We start from the raw sequence: 17532 nt of genomic DNA, 5'->3' as shown, positions 1-17532 counted from the left end.
TCTAGTTTTATAGTAAGGTTTGAAATCAAAGAGATTAAGTCCTCCAAATTTATTTTTCTCAATTGTTTTGGCTATTCTAAGTCCTTTGTTTTTCCAAATAATAGAATCAGCTTCTTAGTTTGCACCAGACAGTCTTTTGGAATTTTTTTTATTGTGATGGCTTTGAATCTATAGATGAATTTGGGGGCCATATCCCTATGCTGATTCCTGAACATGGTACAGCTCTCCATTTATTTAGGTCTCCTTTAATTTCTCTTTGAAGGTTTTTGTAATTTTCAGTGTGGAGGTCTTGCATGAAAATTTATTCTTAAGTATGCTATATTCTTTGAGGATATTGTAAATAGTATTTAAAATTTTTATTTTTCAGAATGATGGGGAGTTACTGCTAATGGCTGTGAACTTTCTCTTTGAGGTGAAGAAAATGTTCTAAATGTAGATTATGGTGATGGTTGGTTGCACAACTCTGGAAATACTAAACCATTTAATTGTACATTGCTAAAGATGTTAATTTTTTTTTTCCTTTTTCCAACTATTCATTGCTAGTAAAGAGACTTAAATTCAGTGTTTGTATTTTGACCTTGTATTTTGACTTTGTGAAGTGTGCTTTAGTTCTAGCAGGTTTTTTGTTTTGTTTTTCCGTTTTGTGTTTTTGTATGTTCCTTTGGATTTTCTAAGTAAACAATCATATTGTCTGTGAATAAAGGCGTCTTTCTTTCTTTCTTTCCCATTTTTATGTATTTTATTTCTTTTACTTGACTTCTTTTACTTGGCTAGGAAATCATCCTATACAGTATTGAAAAGAACTGGTGAAGCAGACATCCTTGCCTTGTTCCTAATCTTAGGAAGAAAGCATCCAGTCTTTATCATATTTTAATCTATAAAATACGATATTAGCCATAGGGTTTTTATAGAGGTGCTTTATCAGGCTGAGGGAGTTATCTTCCTAATTTTGTTGAGAATTATCATTATCACTTAGTGTTGAATTTTGTCAAATGCTTTTTTGCATCTATTGAGGTGATCGTATGGTTTCTCTACCTTTTTTTTCCTGTTCATGTTGGAGAATTATGTTGATTTTTTTTCAGATGTTAAATCAACCTGACATAGCTGATATAATTCCATTTGTTCATGGTGTATTATTTTTAGATATTGCTGGATTTTACTTGTTAGCGTTTTGTTGAGAATTTTTGTGTTTGTGTTCCTACGGGACTTTGTAATTCTCTCTCGTCAGGTTTTGTTGTCAGGGTTTTGTGACGTAAAGTAGGCTGGGAGGTGATCCCCCTCTCCTGTATACTGAAAGGTTTGTGTAAGATTGTTATAATTTCTTTCTTAAGTGTTTGACTGAATTTGTCATTGAATCCATTTGTAGTTTTCTTCATAGGGAGCATTTTCATACAGTTTAATTTATTTAGCAGATATCAGGCTATTCAGATTTTTCTGCTGCTTCTTGTATCAGTTTTGATAGTTTGTGCTTTTCAGGGAGTCCTGTTCGTTTCATCTGAGCTGTTTAGTTTATGGGAATAAACTTGTTCATATTGTTCTTTTAGTGTCTCTAGTTCCCTAGTGAAACCCCCGTTTTACTCCTGATATTTTTACTTTGTATTTTCCCTTTCTCCTTTTTTCTTGATTAGTTTTGCTGTGGGTTTATCAATTATGGTCCTCTTTACACAGAACCAAGGTTTTACTTTTTTGAATTTTCTCTTTCGTTTGTTGACTTTTCTCTGATTTTCTCCTCTCATCTTTACTTCCTTCGACTCGCTTTGGGTTTAGATCATTGATTAAAAACGTATCTTACAATGATTTAAGGCTGTAAGTTTTGCTTTAAGCACTGTTTTAGCTTAATCCACAAATTTTCTTAGACTGCATTTTAATATCTATTCAGTTCAAAATATTTTGTCATTTCCCTTGTGATATCTTTACCCATGGGTTATTTGAGTATGATGTTCGATTTCTAGGTGTTCAGGGATTTTTTTTATACCCTTTGTCATTGATTTCTAATTTAATTCCTTTATGGCCAAAGAACATACGCTGTAAGATTTCAATCTTTTGAAATTCGTAGGGGCTAAACATGTGGTTTGTCTTGGTAAATGTTCTTCTTGCATCTGAAAAGAATGTGTATTCTGGATTCACTGGATGTGGTGCTCTATAAATGTGTATTATCTTGTGTTGGTTAATAGTGTATTCTGGTCCTCAATACCCTTTCTGTTTATTTTCTCCAAGTATGATGTGAATTTGTCCATTTCTTCATTTAGTACTGTCTGGTTTTGGTTCCTGTACTTTGAAGTTCTTTAAGTATGTGCTCAGTTGTAATTGTTATGTTTTCTACAATAAAATGACCCTTTCATCATTAGGAAATGATCTTTTATTTTTGGTAGTTCTCAAAGCTTTATTTTTGTCTGATTATTAACATAGGCTTATGAACTTTATTTTACTGTTCAACTGATACATTTTTTCCCATGGTTATATTTTCAACCTCTCTTATGTGTATGTTTGTATTTCAAGTGTATCTCTTGTAGACAGCATGTAGTTGGACCTTTTAATTGGAATGGTTGGTTCATTTAAATTTAATGTAATTTTCAGTGGTTGGCTTTAAGTTTGCCATTTTGCTTTTTTTTGTTTTTTTCCTTGTGGGCGCATCAAACATTTTTTTAGTATTCTACTTTGTTTCTTCTACTGGCCTTTAACTTTACCTCTTTGTACTTTTTTAATGATTGCTTTACAGATTTCCGTATACATCTTTAACTTTTCACAGTCTACTTAGAATTAAAATCCATATGAATGTAAAGATTTTATAACAGAATAATTCTTATGACCCCCTGTCCTTTTGCTCTGATCATATATTTACTTCTACATAAGTTATACCCCATAGTACAATGTTATCATTTTTGCTTTTAAAAATTAAAATAGTTCTCTTTACCCACATATTGACCATATCTAGTGTTCTTTACCTCTTCCTGTTGACCAGTTTTCATCTGCCTTCATTTTCCTTCATCCTGAAAAACATCCTTTAGCTTTTCTTGTTCGTGTCTGCCAGTGATGAATTCTTCCAACATTTAAAAAGAATCTGCAAATGTCTTTGTATCACCTTGACTTTGGGAAGATATTGTTGCTGGATATGGAATTCTGGGTTGGCATTTTTTTCCCTCAGCACATTACCGATGTCGTGACGTTGTCTTTTTTTATTTTAAAATTTTTTATTTATTGAGATTGTGTACATACCATACAATTATCCAAAAATCCAAAGTGTACAATCAGTTGCCCCCGATACCATCATACAGCTGTGCATCCATCACCACAATTTTTTTTTCAATTTTTAGAACATTTTCATTACTCCAGAAAAGAAATACAGACAAAAAAAAGGAAACTCAAATCCTCCCATACCCCTAACTACTCCCTCCATTGTTGACTCAAAGTATTGGTATAGTACATTTGTTACTGTTGATGAAAGAACATTAAAATGCTACTAACTGTATTTAGTTTGCAGTAGGTATATTTTTTCCCTATATGCCCCTCTATAATTTTTTTGTAAGTTTCAGAATAGTATTTAATTTTCAGATATTCATAGTCATCTTATTTGATATCACAAAATAGTGGCCGTGTTATAAATTTTACAGATAAGGATATTGTTGCACTATTCTCACCATACATAGGGTGCAGAATAAATCTGAATACAGATCAATATTTCCCCTTCTTCCTCCTTTGTATATTTACAAACATGCCTACACATAACCCTTGCTATTCAAATTATTTTTATCGGAACCAAGGAACTAAATGCATTGAGATAATTTTGTTTTGTTTATAGGAATTCATGCTGTAAACTATACAGGCTTGGGGATCAGAGAGTAAATAGATTTTTTTTTTGTCAAACCCTTTATCTGAACTCAGAAGCTAAAATGGTTCAGTATTTTCATTAACTATGCAATAAATAGCAAATCTTGGGTCCACAGTTAATGTTCTTTTATTTCAGTGTATGAAATAGAAGTTAATAATTGCCACTTAAATTTAGTGGTTCAATGACTACAGTAACAGATGTCTCTCCATATATAAATAGACATTCTCACCAACTCTGCTCCCTATATGTCTTTGCTCTATATATCCCATGCCTATCTCCAGACAATGGCCTCTAATCTACACCAACCAATAAAACATAATTGAGAATACACATTTTTCAATGCTCTCAAAAAGTACAAGAGCATTCCTTTGGATTTTCAAAAGAAGTCTATATTTTCAGACTAAAATTTAATAGTTTTTAATTATTCTTAGTCTAATTCCTGTCTTATCAATTAGGAAACTAAGAGTCATCTTACAAGTTAAGTGAGATGACCACATTTAGAATCAGCAAGTCAGAAAAGTGAGGTAAGTATCTTCTGACTGCTAACGTTTCAGAAAGAATGCCGTACCATAAACCTGAGTTATCCATTTGAAATAGAATGAAAGAAATGGTAGCATGGAATAGGATGTGATGATACCAAGTATGTTTTCTCCTTCATAATGTCACCATTCTGTAATGTCTGTTTCTTCCTCTCTGAATTAAATTCTTTTTTATTATTAAAAATAATTTAATATAGGGTTGTGTCTTATGATGACTATGATGATAATAAAGCCAAACTTATATTCAGTGGTCACTAATGGCTTAAAAAATGCATCTTTATCTAATATTATGGAACCTTTCTCCATATCTCTCTCTCCTATCTTTGTTTCTCTGTCGGTAGGGCTCCCTTTAGTATCTCAAGTAGGGCAGGTTTTTTATTAGCAAAATCTCTCAGCATTTGTTTGTCTGTGAAAAATTTAAGCTTTCCCTCAAATTTGAAGGAGAGCTTTGCTGGATAAAGAATTCTTGGCTGGCAATTTTTCTCTCTCAGGATTTTAAAAATGTCATGCCACTGCCTTCTCGCCTCCATGATGGCCGCTGAGTAGTCACTACTTAGTCTTATGTTGTTTCCTTTGTATGTGGTGAATTGCTTTTCTCTTGCTGCTTTCAGAACTTGCTCCTTCTCTTCAGTATTTGACAGTCTGATGAGAATATGTCTTGGAGTGGGTTTATTTGGATTTATTCTATTTGGAGTTCGCTGGGCATTTATGCTTTGTGTATTTGTGTAGAAGGTTTGGGAAATTTTCCCCAACAATTTGTTTGAATACTCTTTTTAGACCTTTACCCTTCTCTTCCCCTTCTGGGGCACCAAATGAGTCTTATATTTGGTTGTTTTATTTTATCTATCATATCCCTGAGGTCCATTTTGATTTTTTCAATTTTTTTCTCCATTCTTTCTTTTCTTCTTTCATTTTCCATTTTGTTGTACTCCAGGTCACTGATTCATTGTTCAGCTTCCTCTAGTCTTGTACTATGAGTATCCAGAATCTTTTTAATTTGGTCGACAGTTGCTTTTATTTCCATAAGATCATCTACTTTTTTATTTACTCTTGCAATTTCCTCTTTATGCTCTTCTAGGCTCTTCCTCATGTCCTTTATATCCTGTGTCATGGACTTTTGTTTGTCTTTAGTTCTTTGATTAATTGCTCCAAGTACTGCATCTCATCCAATCTTTTGATTTGGGTTTTTGGGTTTGGGTTATCCATATCATCTGATTTTTTCATATGCTTTAAAATTTTCTGTTGTTTTTGGCCTCTTGGCATTTTCTTAACTTGATAGGTTCTTTTAGGATATGTAGGCTAATTCAAAGACTTATCTCTAATTTGTCAGATCTACAGCTTGGTGGTGTACACTTTCTCTAACTAACCAGCAGATGGTGTCTGTGAGCCACCTATTCCCCTCAAATCAGTTCTCTCCCACTTTGTCTTTGTGGTGTGTGGGGGTCTGATTCTTGTGGGGTCCAACTGGTGCACCAGTTTTGCATTTGTAGTTGGTGCTGTCCACCCATGAATGTGGGGTGTGTGTCTGAGTGGTTAGGGAGCAAGGGCGGCTTTAACAATCAAACCTCCCAGGTGTTCCTGGAGATTTAAGGCTGTCCCAAGAGTCTGAACCTTCAGTTCGGTCTCGCCACAGATTGTCTCTGCTGCTGACCCACAAGTCCTTGGTATTGGTGTATGGTCCCTGGGATTTCCGAGTGGGTCCCTCTTCCAAGCCGTGCCCTCCTAGGGCCTCTGCTGAGGGACGGCTGTGCTACATCACAGGTGAGCACCGTTCCCCAAGGGAAGTTCTGGGCCGCAGAGCTGTGCAGGGGCGTTCCCTGCCTGCTGAAAGGATGGCTGAATGGGGCGTGTTAATTCCCCCCTTTTCGCACCACTCTGCCTTCCTAGCTCCAGGACAGTTAGCTGCAGGTTAGTGAAAGGCTGTTGTCCACGCCAGATATTGTGGCCTGTGCGCGCGTTACTGGAAACACTTCCCGTCACACTGGGTTTTTTTGGTGCAGCTCTGGGCTGTGGCACCAGCGCCGGGCAGGAGCGTTCCCAGCCCGCCAGGAAGATGGCTGTAAGGGGCGTGGTTTTTCTCCCCTTTTGGCTAACCTCTGCCTTCCTAGCTCCGACACGATTAGCAGCAGGTGCGCGAAAGGCTATTGTCCACTCCAGATACTGAGGCATGCCCACAGGTTGTGGAGACACCATTCCTTTCACACTTCTCTGTGCAGTTCTCACTGCCATATCTGCAGCCGCTTTTGGGTTTTTAAAAAAGAACTAGTCCAACTCCAAATGCCAACCCATGGTTTCATCACACAGCAGCGTGGTTGCCTGATATTCAGCCAGCTTACTCGCTCGTTTCAGAACACAGACTCCCGGTTTCACCAAGTGCATGGTCCCTGTGGATTTAGCAGACCTTGTGCAGCTGGTGCATCACTGGAACTGGTGTTCTGGGTCACTTTCTGGCTTTTATCTAGTATTTTTCACGGCGGTATTTTTTTGCCCTTTCTCTCCTAACTGCCATCTTCCGGAAGTCCATGACGTTGTCTTTTAACCTCCATTGTTTCTGACGAAGTGTCAGCTGTCATTCTCATCGTAGTTCCCCTGTGTGCAGGTTGAATATTTGTGTTTGGGTTTGATTTTCTTTTTGATTTTCCTTCTTGGGGTTCATTGAGCTTCTTGGATTTTTATGTTGATATCTTTCAGCATAAAATTTGGGAAAATACTGGTTATTTTGTCAAATAATTTTTCTGCTCCCTTGTGTCCTCTACTTCTGGGACTCCAGTTACATACATGTTAAAGCACTTGAAATTGTCTCTGTGATACTGAGATTATGATTTTTTTAAGTCTTTCCCTCTCCTCCTCAGGTTGGACAGTTTTTATTGGTCTGTCTTCAAGATCAAGATCAACAGTTTCCCTGGGTCTGTTGCCTTTCAAGCAAGGTCAGGGCTGAGAATGAGAACGCTGCTCAGTGGAGATGTTCCTCCAGGGAGCCACTGGTGCAGTGCATGTGCCGTGCTTGGTGGTGGCCACAACCACTGTAAAGAAACTCCAATCTCGGAGGCTCAAGGAGTAACACGTCCCCACGTGGCTCCTCCCAGGGGTCCCTGGGCAGCTGCTAAGTAGCAGCTGGACCTGGGAGTTGGTCTTTGCTAGAGGAGGGGAAGGAGCCCCAAGTTTAGAATTTGTGTTGACATCCTGTCATAAAAATGAAGCAGTCTCATTTCTGTCTGTGCTTTGCACCTTCCTTCCCATGAGGGGGGCCCACAGTGGCCTGGGAGCAGCGTGTGGGTGCTGAGGAATGCATTCTCTTGGCAGCAGAGGTCCCTGTGGTGGCCAGGTTGTCCTGCTGATGGACTGAGCAGGGGTCTATTGTAGTCAGTCCATCAGGGTGGTACTAGCTTCCTTTATTCAGCAAATATTTACCAAGCACCTGCTGTGTGCCAAATGCTGTGCCTGGGGCCAAATGTGGGTAAGATACGACTCCTGCCCCCGAGGACCCCCACAGCTCAATGTGTGAGTGGAGTCTTCATGCCGACAGCTGGGTGACAGCCTAGGACACTAAGCATGGTGGTGGAGACTTGTTTCACAGGCTGTGGGCTCAATTTATTTCTTTGAATGTTGGGTACCACTTGTGCCAGCACAAGTTATTGAAAAGTGTGCCTTGTTCTTTCTTTTCTGCTTCTTCACAAATGAAAAGTCCAGGAGCCTGTTTCTGGGCTCTCTGTTCTGTTCTGAGGTCTCCTTGTTGACCCCTGCACAGCACCACGCCTTCGTAGTGGAGTTTTCATGTGCCTTTGTGTCTGGTAAAGCCAGCCCTCTATCTTGTTCCTTTTAAGAGTTCCCTTCCAGGTACATTTTAGAATTAGTTTGTGAAATCATATCAAATAAAAAATAAATATCTCTCTGGAATTCTCTTGGGGTTGAAGGAATGGAAATAAAAGATTTGCATCATGGAGGTAGGAGATCCCTAGTCTCCATTTCCTATCCATTTAACTCAGAGTAAAATCCATTCCTCATCGTAACACATGACAAACCGCTGTACTCCTGCGGTTGGAAGGGACCAAGCTGCTGTATTAGCTATTCCCCAGTCTAAGGGTGGAGAAGGATGGTGGGAGGTGAGATTTTCCTTCTGGAAACTTGGAGGAGGAGAAAAGGGAGGTAGAGGATGTCTGCCAATTGTGGGAATATGGGTGGATGTGTGATACAGGGTGCATTGATACTATGTTACTATGTAAAGTAATTTAAATCTACGCTGCTAAGACATAGCCACCCTGTGTAGCCAAGCCAGGCAGGAATTCCTCTGCTGTTTGTAAGAAACTTAAATCAGAGCAGTCACAAGATGGTATCATAGGACAAGAAAAAATGTAACTCCGTCTTCACTGCTGGAAACCGAAGCTTCCTAGAGAAGGTGAGAGGTGGGGCAAGTACGTGCCTGTGGCTGCTGTCTCCCAGCCCTTCGCTCGCTCCATGACTGCCCGAGACTGCTTCCCTGTGGGTTATCGCTCACATACGTTGGGTTGATGGTTGATTTTGCATTCTGGGTTCTTCATTCCTGAGCTTTCCCCTCCCCCAGCTCTTCCTCTGAAAATATAAAATGAATAACGACTTACCAGTACTGGGGAGAAAGCGTGTGCAGTTATTCAAGAAATGTTTATGGTGTGCCCACCCTGTGCTGGGCTTGGGAGTTGCAGAGCTGTGGGAAGGACGGGGCTCTGTCTTTATTAAACTTGTATTTTTTGCATATAGGTCTGTCTGGATTTTTAGCAAGTGGAGTCTGAACATCCAGCACCTATGGCAGTTTTTCCTTCAGCACAGTCCCTATCTTTTTCATACCCCAGCGTGGTGATCATGACATGCAATACAAGACTGAACAGGAGTGGTGACAGTGGGCTCTTTGTTTCTTTGTGACTCCAGGACGGAAAGCTCGCTTGCTATCGATTTTCTGAAGTGTGTCTACCAGATTAAGGGTTTCCTTCTGTTCCTAGTTGGCTAGGTTTAAAAATAATCGTGGCTGAGTACTGAATTTTATTAAGTGTTCTTTTTCTATATCTTTGAGGTTATCATAATTTTTCTGTAATTTGATCAACTTTACTGATATAACTTAAATACAACAAAATGCTATAGCCTATGAACTTTGAAAAACGAATACAGTCACTTAACCACCACCACAGTTAAGACATACATTTCTGTCAACTCCAAAAGCTCCGCTGTGCCCCTTTGCTGTCTGTCTCCCCACCCCTACACTTGGACCAATGCTGAGCTGCTTGCTGTCACTGTAGATTAGTTTTTGCCTGTTGAGGATTTCACATTAATGGAATCATACCATATGTGTCCTTTATATCTAGCTTCTTTTATTGAACATGTTCTTAAGATTCACTCGTGATGGTGTATGTATCAGTAGTTCCTAGAATGGAGTAAAGGTATTCCCGTGTGTGGATGTACCACAACTTGTTTTTCTTGTGCCAGTTAATGGACATTTGAGTTGTTTCCAGTTTCAGGTTAGTATAAGTATCTGTAAGCAAGTATGGTGTGGATAAATGTTTTCATACCCCTTGTGTAATGATCTAGGAGTAGTAAAGCTGTGTGGTATGGTAAATAAATGTTGACCTTTGGAGGAAACTGTCTGACTTTTTTCCAAAGTTGTCGTACCATTTTACATTCCCAGTAACAGTGTCTGAGTGCTCATTGCCCTATATCCTGCATTTCCCTAACGACTGGTGATGAGTATCCTTTCGTGTGCTTATTGGCCATTTGTATATCTTGTGTGAAGTGTCTTTTGTTTATTTTTACAGTTGGATTGTTTGTCTTATTACTGAATTGAGAATTTTTTATTGTGCATATAAGTCCTTTCTTGGATAAGTTTATGTGTGTTATGAATATTTTCTCCTAATTTGTGGTTTGCCTTTCATTTTCATAGCAGTATCTTTTGAAGAATAAAAGTTTTTAATTTTGGTGAGGTCCAATTTATTTTTTTCTCTTATGACACTTTTCATTTCTGAGGAAGTCTGTCTATCCCAAGGTTCACTTACATTTTCTTCTAGAAAATTTTAGTTTTAGCTTTTACTTTAAGTCTGTGATCTGTTTTATGTTGTTAATTTTCTAATGTTGAACCAACCTTTCACTCCTGGTATATACCCAACTTTGACTTGATGTTTGTTTTTGTTCTTTTGCTTTAACATGTTGCTGAATTTGGTTAGTTAATAGATTGTTTCTGCATCAATGTTTATAAGTGAGAGGGGCCGCTCATTTTTCTTAGTACCCACCTTGCCAGCTTTTGATGTAAAGGTTTTGCTGGCCTGTAGAGTGAGTTGGAGCGTGTACCCTCTTGCTCTATTCAGGATACATTTGAGTTTGGTTGAAATGATTTGTTCTTTGAACGTGGCTGGAGCTCCCCAGTGGAGACCCCAGGCCTTGAGTTGACCGCGACATCTTGAATGGGAAGACGGGGTCCTTGAAGGTTGCGCCTCATTGTCTGGAGGCCGCGTGGAGAAAGGAGCAGCCCCCTCGTGAGGGGTTCAGGGCAAGCCTGGTTTTGGGTGGCTCGGAGTCCAGTGGAGAAAATGGGGGTTGCTGCGAGTGTTGCCTGGAGGGTGTGCAGCCTGGCAGCTGGCCAGAGCACACTGACCCTACTTGGGATCATAGCCCTGCTGAGCAGGTGTCCCCCTTGGTGTGAGGGGCTGGGGCGTTCTTGGGGAGCCATCAGAGAGGTTGCCGAGGGGCTCCTCTGCCCCAGGTGCTGTCTCAGGATTATCTAGATCTTTGGAGACTCACCTTTTGTGCCTAGCACAGTTGAAGATCAGCTAGGCAGAACCAGTTTGAATAAGGAAAGTCTTGTAGACCAGCTCTCCTTATAATCTGGGAAAGGAATGGGATGAATTGCCAGATTCTTCCTGAAAGACAGGGAGGTTGGTCAGGACCACTAGAGCAGAGCTGAGCTCCAGTCTCACCTTCTCACGGATCTTTCAGATCTCCTGAGCCTCTCACCCTCTCCAAAGCTCCCTCCCTCGCCGTTGGAATCCATCTCACCCTCTTTGCCACAGACCCGTGACCTGCCGTTTCCTGGCGAAAGATTGCGATTTGAGCATCTAACAGTAGGCGTGTTGTCAGTCCTTCACGTGCTTCCCGTGGACCTCGGGGGTGGACAAGGACCACAGCTGCCCATACCTTACTTTATTAGGCACAGTGTGCAAGAATCGAGCATTTAGTGAGTGGACTCGAAATGCCGGGAGAGCCATGTGCCAGGTGGGGGTCTCTCTGACTCAAGGGCAAGCAGAGGGAGTTGGGTGGGGCTGGCCGGTTGGTGAGGCCGCCTCTGATGGTTCCGTGTCCCCTCTGCTGACCGGCGGAGGGGGTCGTGCAGCTTGGAGCACCACAACGCGGCAGTTTCTCCGCATCAATGCCTGAGGAACAAATAACACCCACCTTTCCCCGGCCCCCAACAACAAACGTTCATTTCGTGCTTGTTGCTCTGCCAGTGAGCCCAGCCTGCAGGGGCCGCAGTGCCCGGGCCTGGCTGCTACTGCAGATCGCGGGAGCAGAGCCCAGCCAGGTAGCAGCCCACCGAGGGCCCTGCCTGCGTCCTGCCCCCGCACCGCAAAGGCCGCATCAGCGCCAGTGGGGCGGGAAGTGCTCTGCGCTCGGGAGGGAGGCCCTGGGGCGCTGTCGCTTGGGGACTGGAGTCTGTGGGTCTCCTCCTCTCTTCAGTGCCCGAAGGAGCTGGTGGAGGTCTCCTCTGCTGGTGTTAGCGTGTAAAGTCAGTTTCCTGTTGTTTGCACGAGTAAAGGAACAAGTAGAAACCCACTTAGGGTTCTTGCTTGCCTTTTCAGAGAAGGCAGTGGAGAGTCGCGTTACCAAAAGCAGCCACAGGTCTTATGAAATTGCTTACAAACTAGTGTCAGAAAAATGTGGCTTTTGCCTGCCGTTTCCCTGGTTTTATTGACATTTTGCCTGAATTCTTTGTTTCAGGGAAATAGTGGAACATATGGTCCAGCACTTTAAAACACAGATCTTTGGGGATCGGAAACCAGTGTTTGATGGAAGAAAGAATCTTTATACAGCCATGCCCCTTCCGATTGGGAGGGATAAGGTAAGTTCCTAAAGTTGTGTTTGCGTCAGATAATGTACAGTGAAATAACATCCAAACGTGCAGCAAAGTTTAAGCGATCCCTTGTCACAAGCCACATCATTTCTCCTAGGAAGTGGCCATAGGCTTCATGCTGAAATCCATAAAAATGTGTGTCCAGAGACCAGGACCAGCGGGTCTCCAGAACTTGTGGAAACCACCAAACTTAAATTTAAAACCCACACTCAACACCAGCCACGAACCTCAGTTAACCAGTGGAGCCGGAAAGACCTCAGGAAAAGGGTGTTGGTGTAGATGCGGGTGTGTGTGTGACGGATGGCAGCATAACAGAGTTAATATTCTGGTGTAGCCGGTGATTCATCTGAAATAATGATGGTAATTAGCCAGCCCAGGAGCAGTGGTGTTAAAGTGTCGCCTTTTCTTCTTGTTCCTTGGCTTTATTGTGGCTTTATTTAAAAGTAATAAAGTTTCTGCCTGGAGTTGTCACTGCTCTGCACCAACTTTCAGCAGATGCTCCACTCCAGGGTGATGTCGGGCAGGGTTGTAAGTAGAAGAGCCAAGGCCCAGGTTCACACACAGGCTCTGTGTGTGCTGTCACGTCTGGAGAGCTGGTGAGGTGGGGAAGCAGAGCCGTCCGGGCACCCAGAGCACTTCATACCCCTCTGGGACTGTCCGAGCACCCGCACAGTCAGCACCTTACACCCCTCTGTTGCTGTCCGAGCACCACACAGTCAGTGCCTTACACCCCTCTGTTGCCGTTTGAGCACTGCGCAGTCAGCGCCTTACACCCCTCTGTTGCCGTCCGAGCACCGCACAGTCAGCGCCTTACACCCCTCTGTTGCCGTCTGAGCACCGCACAGTCAGCGCCTTACACCCCTCTGTTGCTGTCCAAGCGCCGCACAGTCAGCGCCTTACACCGCTCTGTTGCCGTCCGAGCGCCGCACAGTCAGCGCCTTACACACCTCTGTTGCCGTCTGAGCGCCACACAGTCAGCACCTTACACACCTCTGTTGCCGTCCGAGCGCCGCACAGCCAGCGCCTTACACCGCTCTGCTGCCGTCCGAGCGCCGCACAGCCAGCGCCTTACACACCTCTGCTGCCGTCCGAGCGCCGCACAGTCAGCGCCTTACACCGCTCTGTTGCTGTCCGAGCACCGCACAGTCAGCGTCTTACACCCCTCTGTTGCCGTCAGAGCACCGCACAGTTAGCACCTTACACCCCTCCGGGGCGGTCCAAGCACCTGCACAGTCAGCGCCTCATACCCCTCTGTCCCCGAGGGGAAGGACAGCGTGGTGCTTGGAGGGCAGGAGAGCTGCAGTTCTCGACAGGCGTAAGCATTTGAGTGTGTGTGCGCTTTCGTGATGATCTGAAAACGATTATGCTTTTTTGGGCCCACCTGCCTGGAGCCTTCGGGAGCCATTGGCGTTTGTCCTTTCGATGAAGTTGGCGCCCGGTAGCCTGGCTTGCATTGGCCCTGGTAAGGGTCGACCGCTTTGATTGGGTCGAGGCGGGCTCATGCTGTAGCAGCGGGTCTCGCAGCGATTCTGAGTTATGTCACCTGGGCGCAATTGGCATGGGCGCTGGCTGAGGAGGGCTGCCCCTGGCAGCAGCATGTTGTTATTTGATACACGTTTTTTTTTTTTAATTTTGTGTTTAATGTGTATACTTGTTTTTTTGTTTAAAGTTGTATCAGCTTTATTTGTGTTCACAATCAAACACTAGCAGGGACAAACGACTATTTTTCCTTTGAAAGGGCTCGGGCAGTTGATAGGGCATTCCCGTTTGAGACTGTCCTCATGGAAGGGGACCGCATGGCTCTCAAGGCCACCTCACCCTGCCGGGTACTGTGAGGAGGTGTAGTGGCCACGGCTTGCAGGGTCCCTGTGAGAACGGCACGAGGCGTGCACGCACCCCGAGCGCCTCTCCAGGATCCTGTTAGGGTCCGGGCTCAGGTTCAGGATGGGGGTGGGGGGCGGCACTGAGAGCCCGCGCCTCCAACTGACCCCCAGCTCCCACTCACAGACCAACCAGCGGGCCTCAGCCCTCACTGGCCAGCGTTGCTGCTGATCCTCGGACCCAAGTCGGTCATCTTTACCTCTGTTCAGAGCATTTCCTGGGTGCCCCAGAGCCCCAAGCAGCCCACCATGCTCCCCTTTGTCTCCCTGGTGGGCACTCCGTGTTTCTCAAGTGTGATCCCAGCCAACCTCGTGGTGTTTTTAGCCTGGAAGCCCCAGGACTTTGTTCACAGGGCATCTCCTGATCCCAGGCCATGCTGTTCCTGCCGAGTTCCCCGCTTCTGGCGCTCTCTGCGGCCTGCTGAATTTGACATTTGATACGCTGAGGTGTTGCCTCCTTCCCCTTCCCATAAGTTCACATGATGCAGAGAAGTGCCATCTTTTGGAGGTATTTTTTTCCTTTAGCATTTGCTCTTCGTTCTGTACTTTTCTTCTCCTGGAGTGAGAGAGAGCTCCTCCTGTGTCCTGTAGCCCCGTGTCTGCTGAGGGGCCGGGCAGGGACTGCAGGGGCTCTTTCCTGTCCCGGCTCAGGCTCCCTTACTTGGGAAGGTTTCTCTCTAAATCTGTCCCTGTTCTCTCCTACTGACACGTGCGCCCACTGCCTTGGTTCCCGTCCCCCCGTGGAGAGAGATCACCTCTGTCAGGACTGAAGGGCCCTGGGGCCGGCTCCCTTGCTTCTCAGAAGAGGACCCTGCGGGTAGCCACGTGGTATGTCTGGCAGGACCTGGGTCTGGGCCCAGCAGGCCGCCCCTCGTCTGGTCCCTGCATCTCACTCTGTGAAACGTGAGGCTCTGCTTCCCTGAAGGATGCGCCGGGGAGGCAGGTGCCCGGCTCCCATTGCAGCAGGGCCCTGCTCCGGGGGGCAGCTGTACACAGACTCACTGCCCAACAAGACGCACACACAGAGGCCTCCCCCACCTCTGTGCCCCTGCTTTGGTCAGGCCGGGCCTTTGAGCACCCACCAGGGACTTTTCGACCAGAAATGGAAGGTACCAGAGATGAGGGAGCCAGGGAGGCTGGGGTTCACTCTGACCAGGGCAGTGGATGTCTGGGTGGCCAGGCAGTTTTGACTGACAGGTGGAGGGAGGGAGCAGGGAGCTGTACTCGGGGTGGGGTCTGTCTGTAGGCCTGTGGTAGCAGCCATCCTGGTGGCTGGCCTGCAGCCTCTTGGGGTGAGGGTCCCCCAGGGAAACAGCAGCGTTTGGACAAGTGCCTTGAGTCGAGCCAGCGCAAGTTGGAGGCACTTGGTGAATGTTGGCTAGACCTGACCGAGCAGCCGCCTCGACTTGCTGGTTTTGTCTGCCGAGGGTTACTGTGAATTCCTAGAGCATGGCAAGATTGTGAAAATTGTGGGACTGTGGTTTTTGTAGTAAGGCAGTCTGGGGCAGTGCTGATTTGCTTCATGAGGAGATTTGTTGCTGTGCAAGATCGCAGAAGGCTCTTGAATGGTCGGTTCCAGGAACACATTTTAAATAAGACGTGGCCTGCATGTCCCCTTGGAGGGACCCGACAGCTGCTGCCCTTGGCATCAGCTTGGGGAGGCACAAGGAGCAGGGGCAGCCCCTCCGAGCCCTGGAGGCCCCGGGTTGGGCCTGGCGTCCTCTCCAAGCGGAGCCATGCCAGCAGCGGGGGCCCCTGCCAGCTCCATCCTCCCTCCTTAGCGGCAGATGGCAGGGGTGCCCAGGGCCCTCACCCACCCGACAGCTGAGAGCTGCTCGAGGAAACGTCTGGAGATGCGGCTGCTTCTCTCATTTCTCTCCTGGCTCAGGGATTGGTTTCTTTGTGCTCGTTAAAGGGATGTTTTCCCTTTCTTTGTCCTGTGGTTGTATCGCTACACCAAAACAGGAATCTTTTTATTATGGTTCCCTTTTTGCTCACCCTGATGATTTTCAAATAAGAGGGAGTTTAGTTGTTTGTCTTCTCATCTGTGTGGGGAGATTGAATGTCACAGCTGCCTCACCATTCTCCAGGCCCTGGACTGGTGCCGCTTTGCTGACATTTTCGGTTGTCCACATCCAGAAAATGTTAGTGTGACGCCTGGTGTCAGATGCAGCTCCTGACAGTGTGCTGGGCTGCAGCCGGTGGGCCTGGTGCCCGAGCAGTGAGCAGGGCTGGCTGGCTGACCTGCGAGGGCTGAGGGGTGCCTGGTGGAGCCGCCCGCCAAGGCCGGGCAATGGGCAGTTGCAGAGCTGGACGTCGAGCCTGGGCCTGGGGGCTGCCAGGGCCGTGGGCTGACCCCTGCGCTGGCAGCCTGGGCACATGGGAGCCCCCCTGCCGTGGCACGTGGCCTTGCTTTTAGCAGCTCCGTGAGCCCTAAACCTTTGCAGACGTCTACAGTCAGCCCCCCTGAGACGTAGAACACGTCAATTAAAGGTGTGGAGCCTGGAGTCTATTTTGCTACCTTGTTATGGAGGCTGGAGAAGCTGGAAAAGAACGCATTTCAAAATATAAGTGTATTTTACAACAGGAAAAAATACTCCTCTGAATGCCTCCTTAGTTTTGATTGTAGCGTTGTTTTGAAGGATGATATTTAAGTGCATCTAATTAATGACAATTCACAGTACTGGTTTTTAGCTATGCCAGGTGCCATTGGGTAGAGATGTGTACATTAGGTTTTAAAATACTAATGCTAATCGAGAGGCTTCTGTGTAATTTAGAGATTAGCATGTTGGTTTCTCTTTCAGGCCCCCTTTGGCCTGAATGCCCACGGTGCCATTCATGAATCTGGAGCCACCATTGCCGGCAGCCCCCTCCCCACCCTCTGCTGGTCCAGATACCCCCCTGCTGTCCCCCATAACATGAGGCCAGCCTGCAGGCACGTGTCTCCTTTGGAGTCAGACCATCCGAGGTGGCTGCTTGCCCTTCTACATCCCCCCCTGTGACCCTGGGGGTTCGGCCCACCTCTGGGTCTTCATTTCTCGAACTGAAAGTAGAAGGGGGGTTGATGAGATCAGTGGGAAGAATAAGTTATTGTGCAAATTAAGTAATATTTGTCACATTGCTATGTTAAATGTCCACTTTTTGTTTTTATCACTTTTATATAACTTACTAAAATTTTTAATTTTTTAGTTTTCTATC

General features: G+C 45.2%; 1 protein-coding gene across 4 annotated transcripts in view; it reads left to right on the top strand.

The window, feature by feature from the left end:
- AGO2 (argonaute RISC catalytic component 2) overlaps positions 1–17532 on the top strand; it is a 130405-nt gene that overhangs the window by 68585 nt on the left and 44288 nt on the right. For all 4 annotated transcript variants that reach the window (XM_037803588.1, XM_037803585.1, XM_037803586.1 and 1 more), the window contains exon 3: positions 12322–12442. In XM_037803588.1, coding sequence (XP_037659516.1) covers positions 12322–12442 — 121 coding nt within the window. The remainder of the gene's footprint in view (positions 1–12321; positions 12443–17532) is intronic.

This window comes from Choloepus didactylus, chromosome 14 (assembly GCF_015220235.1).
Source record: "Choloepus didactylus isolate mChoDid1 chromosome 14, mChoDid1.pri, whole genome shotgun sequence".
NCBI lineage: Eukaryota > Metazoa > Chordata > Mammalia > Pilosa > Megalonychidae > Choloepus > Choloepus didactylus.
This window is presented reverse-complemented; position numbering and strand designations above follow the sequence as displayed.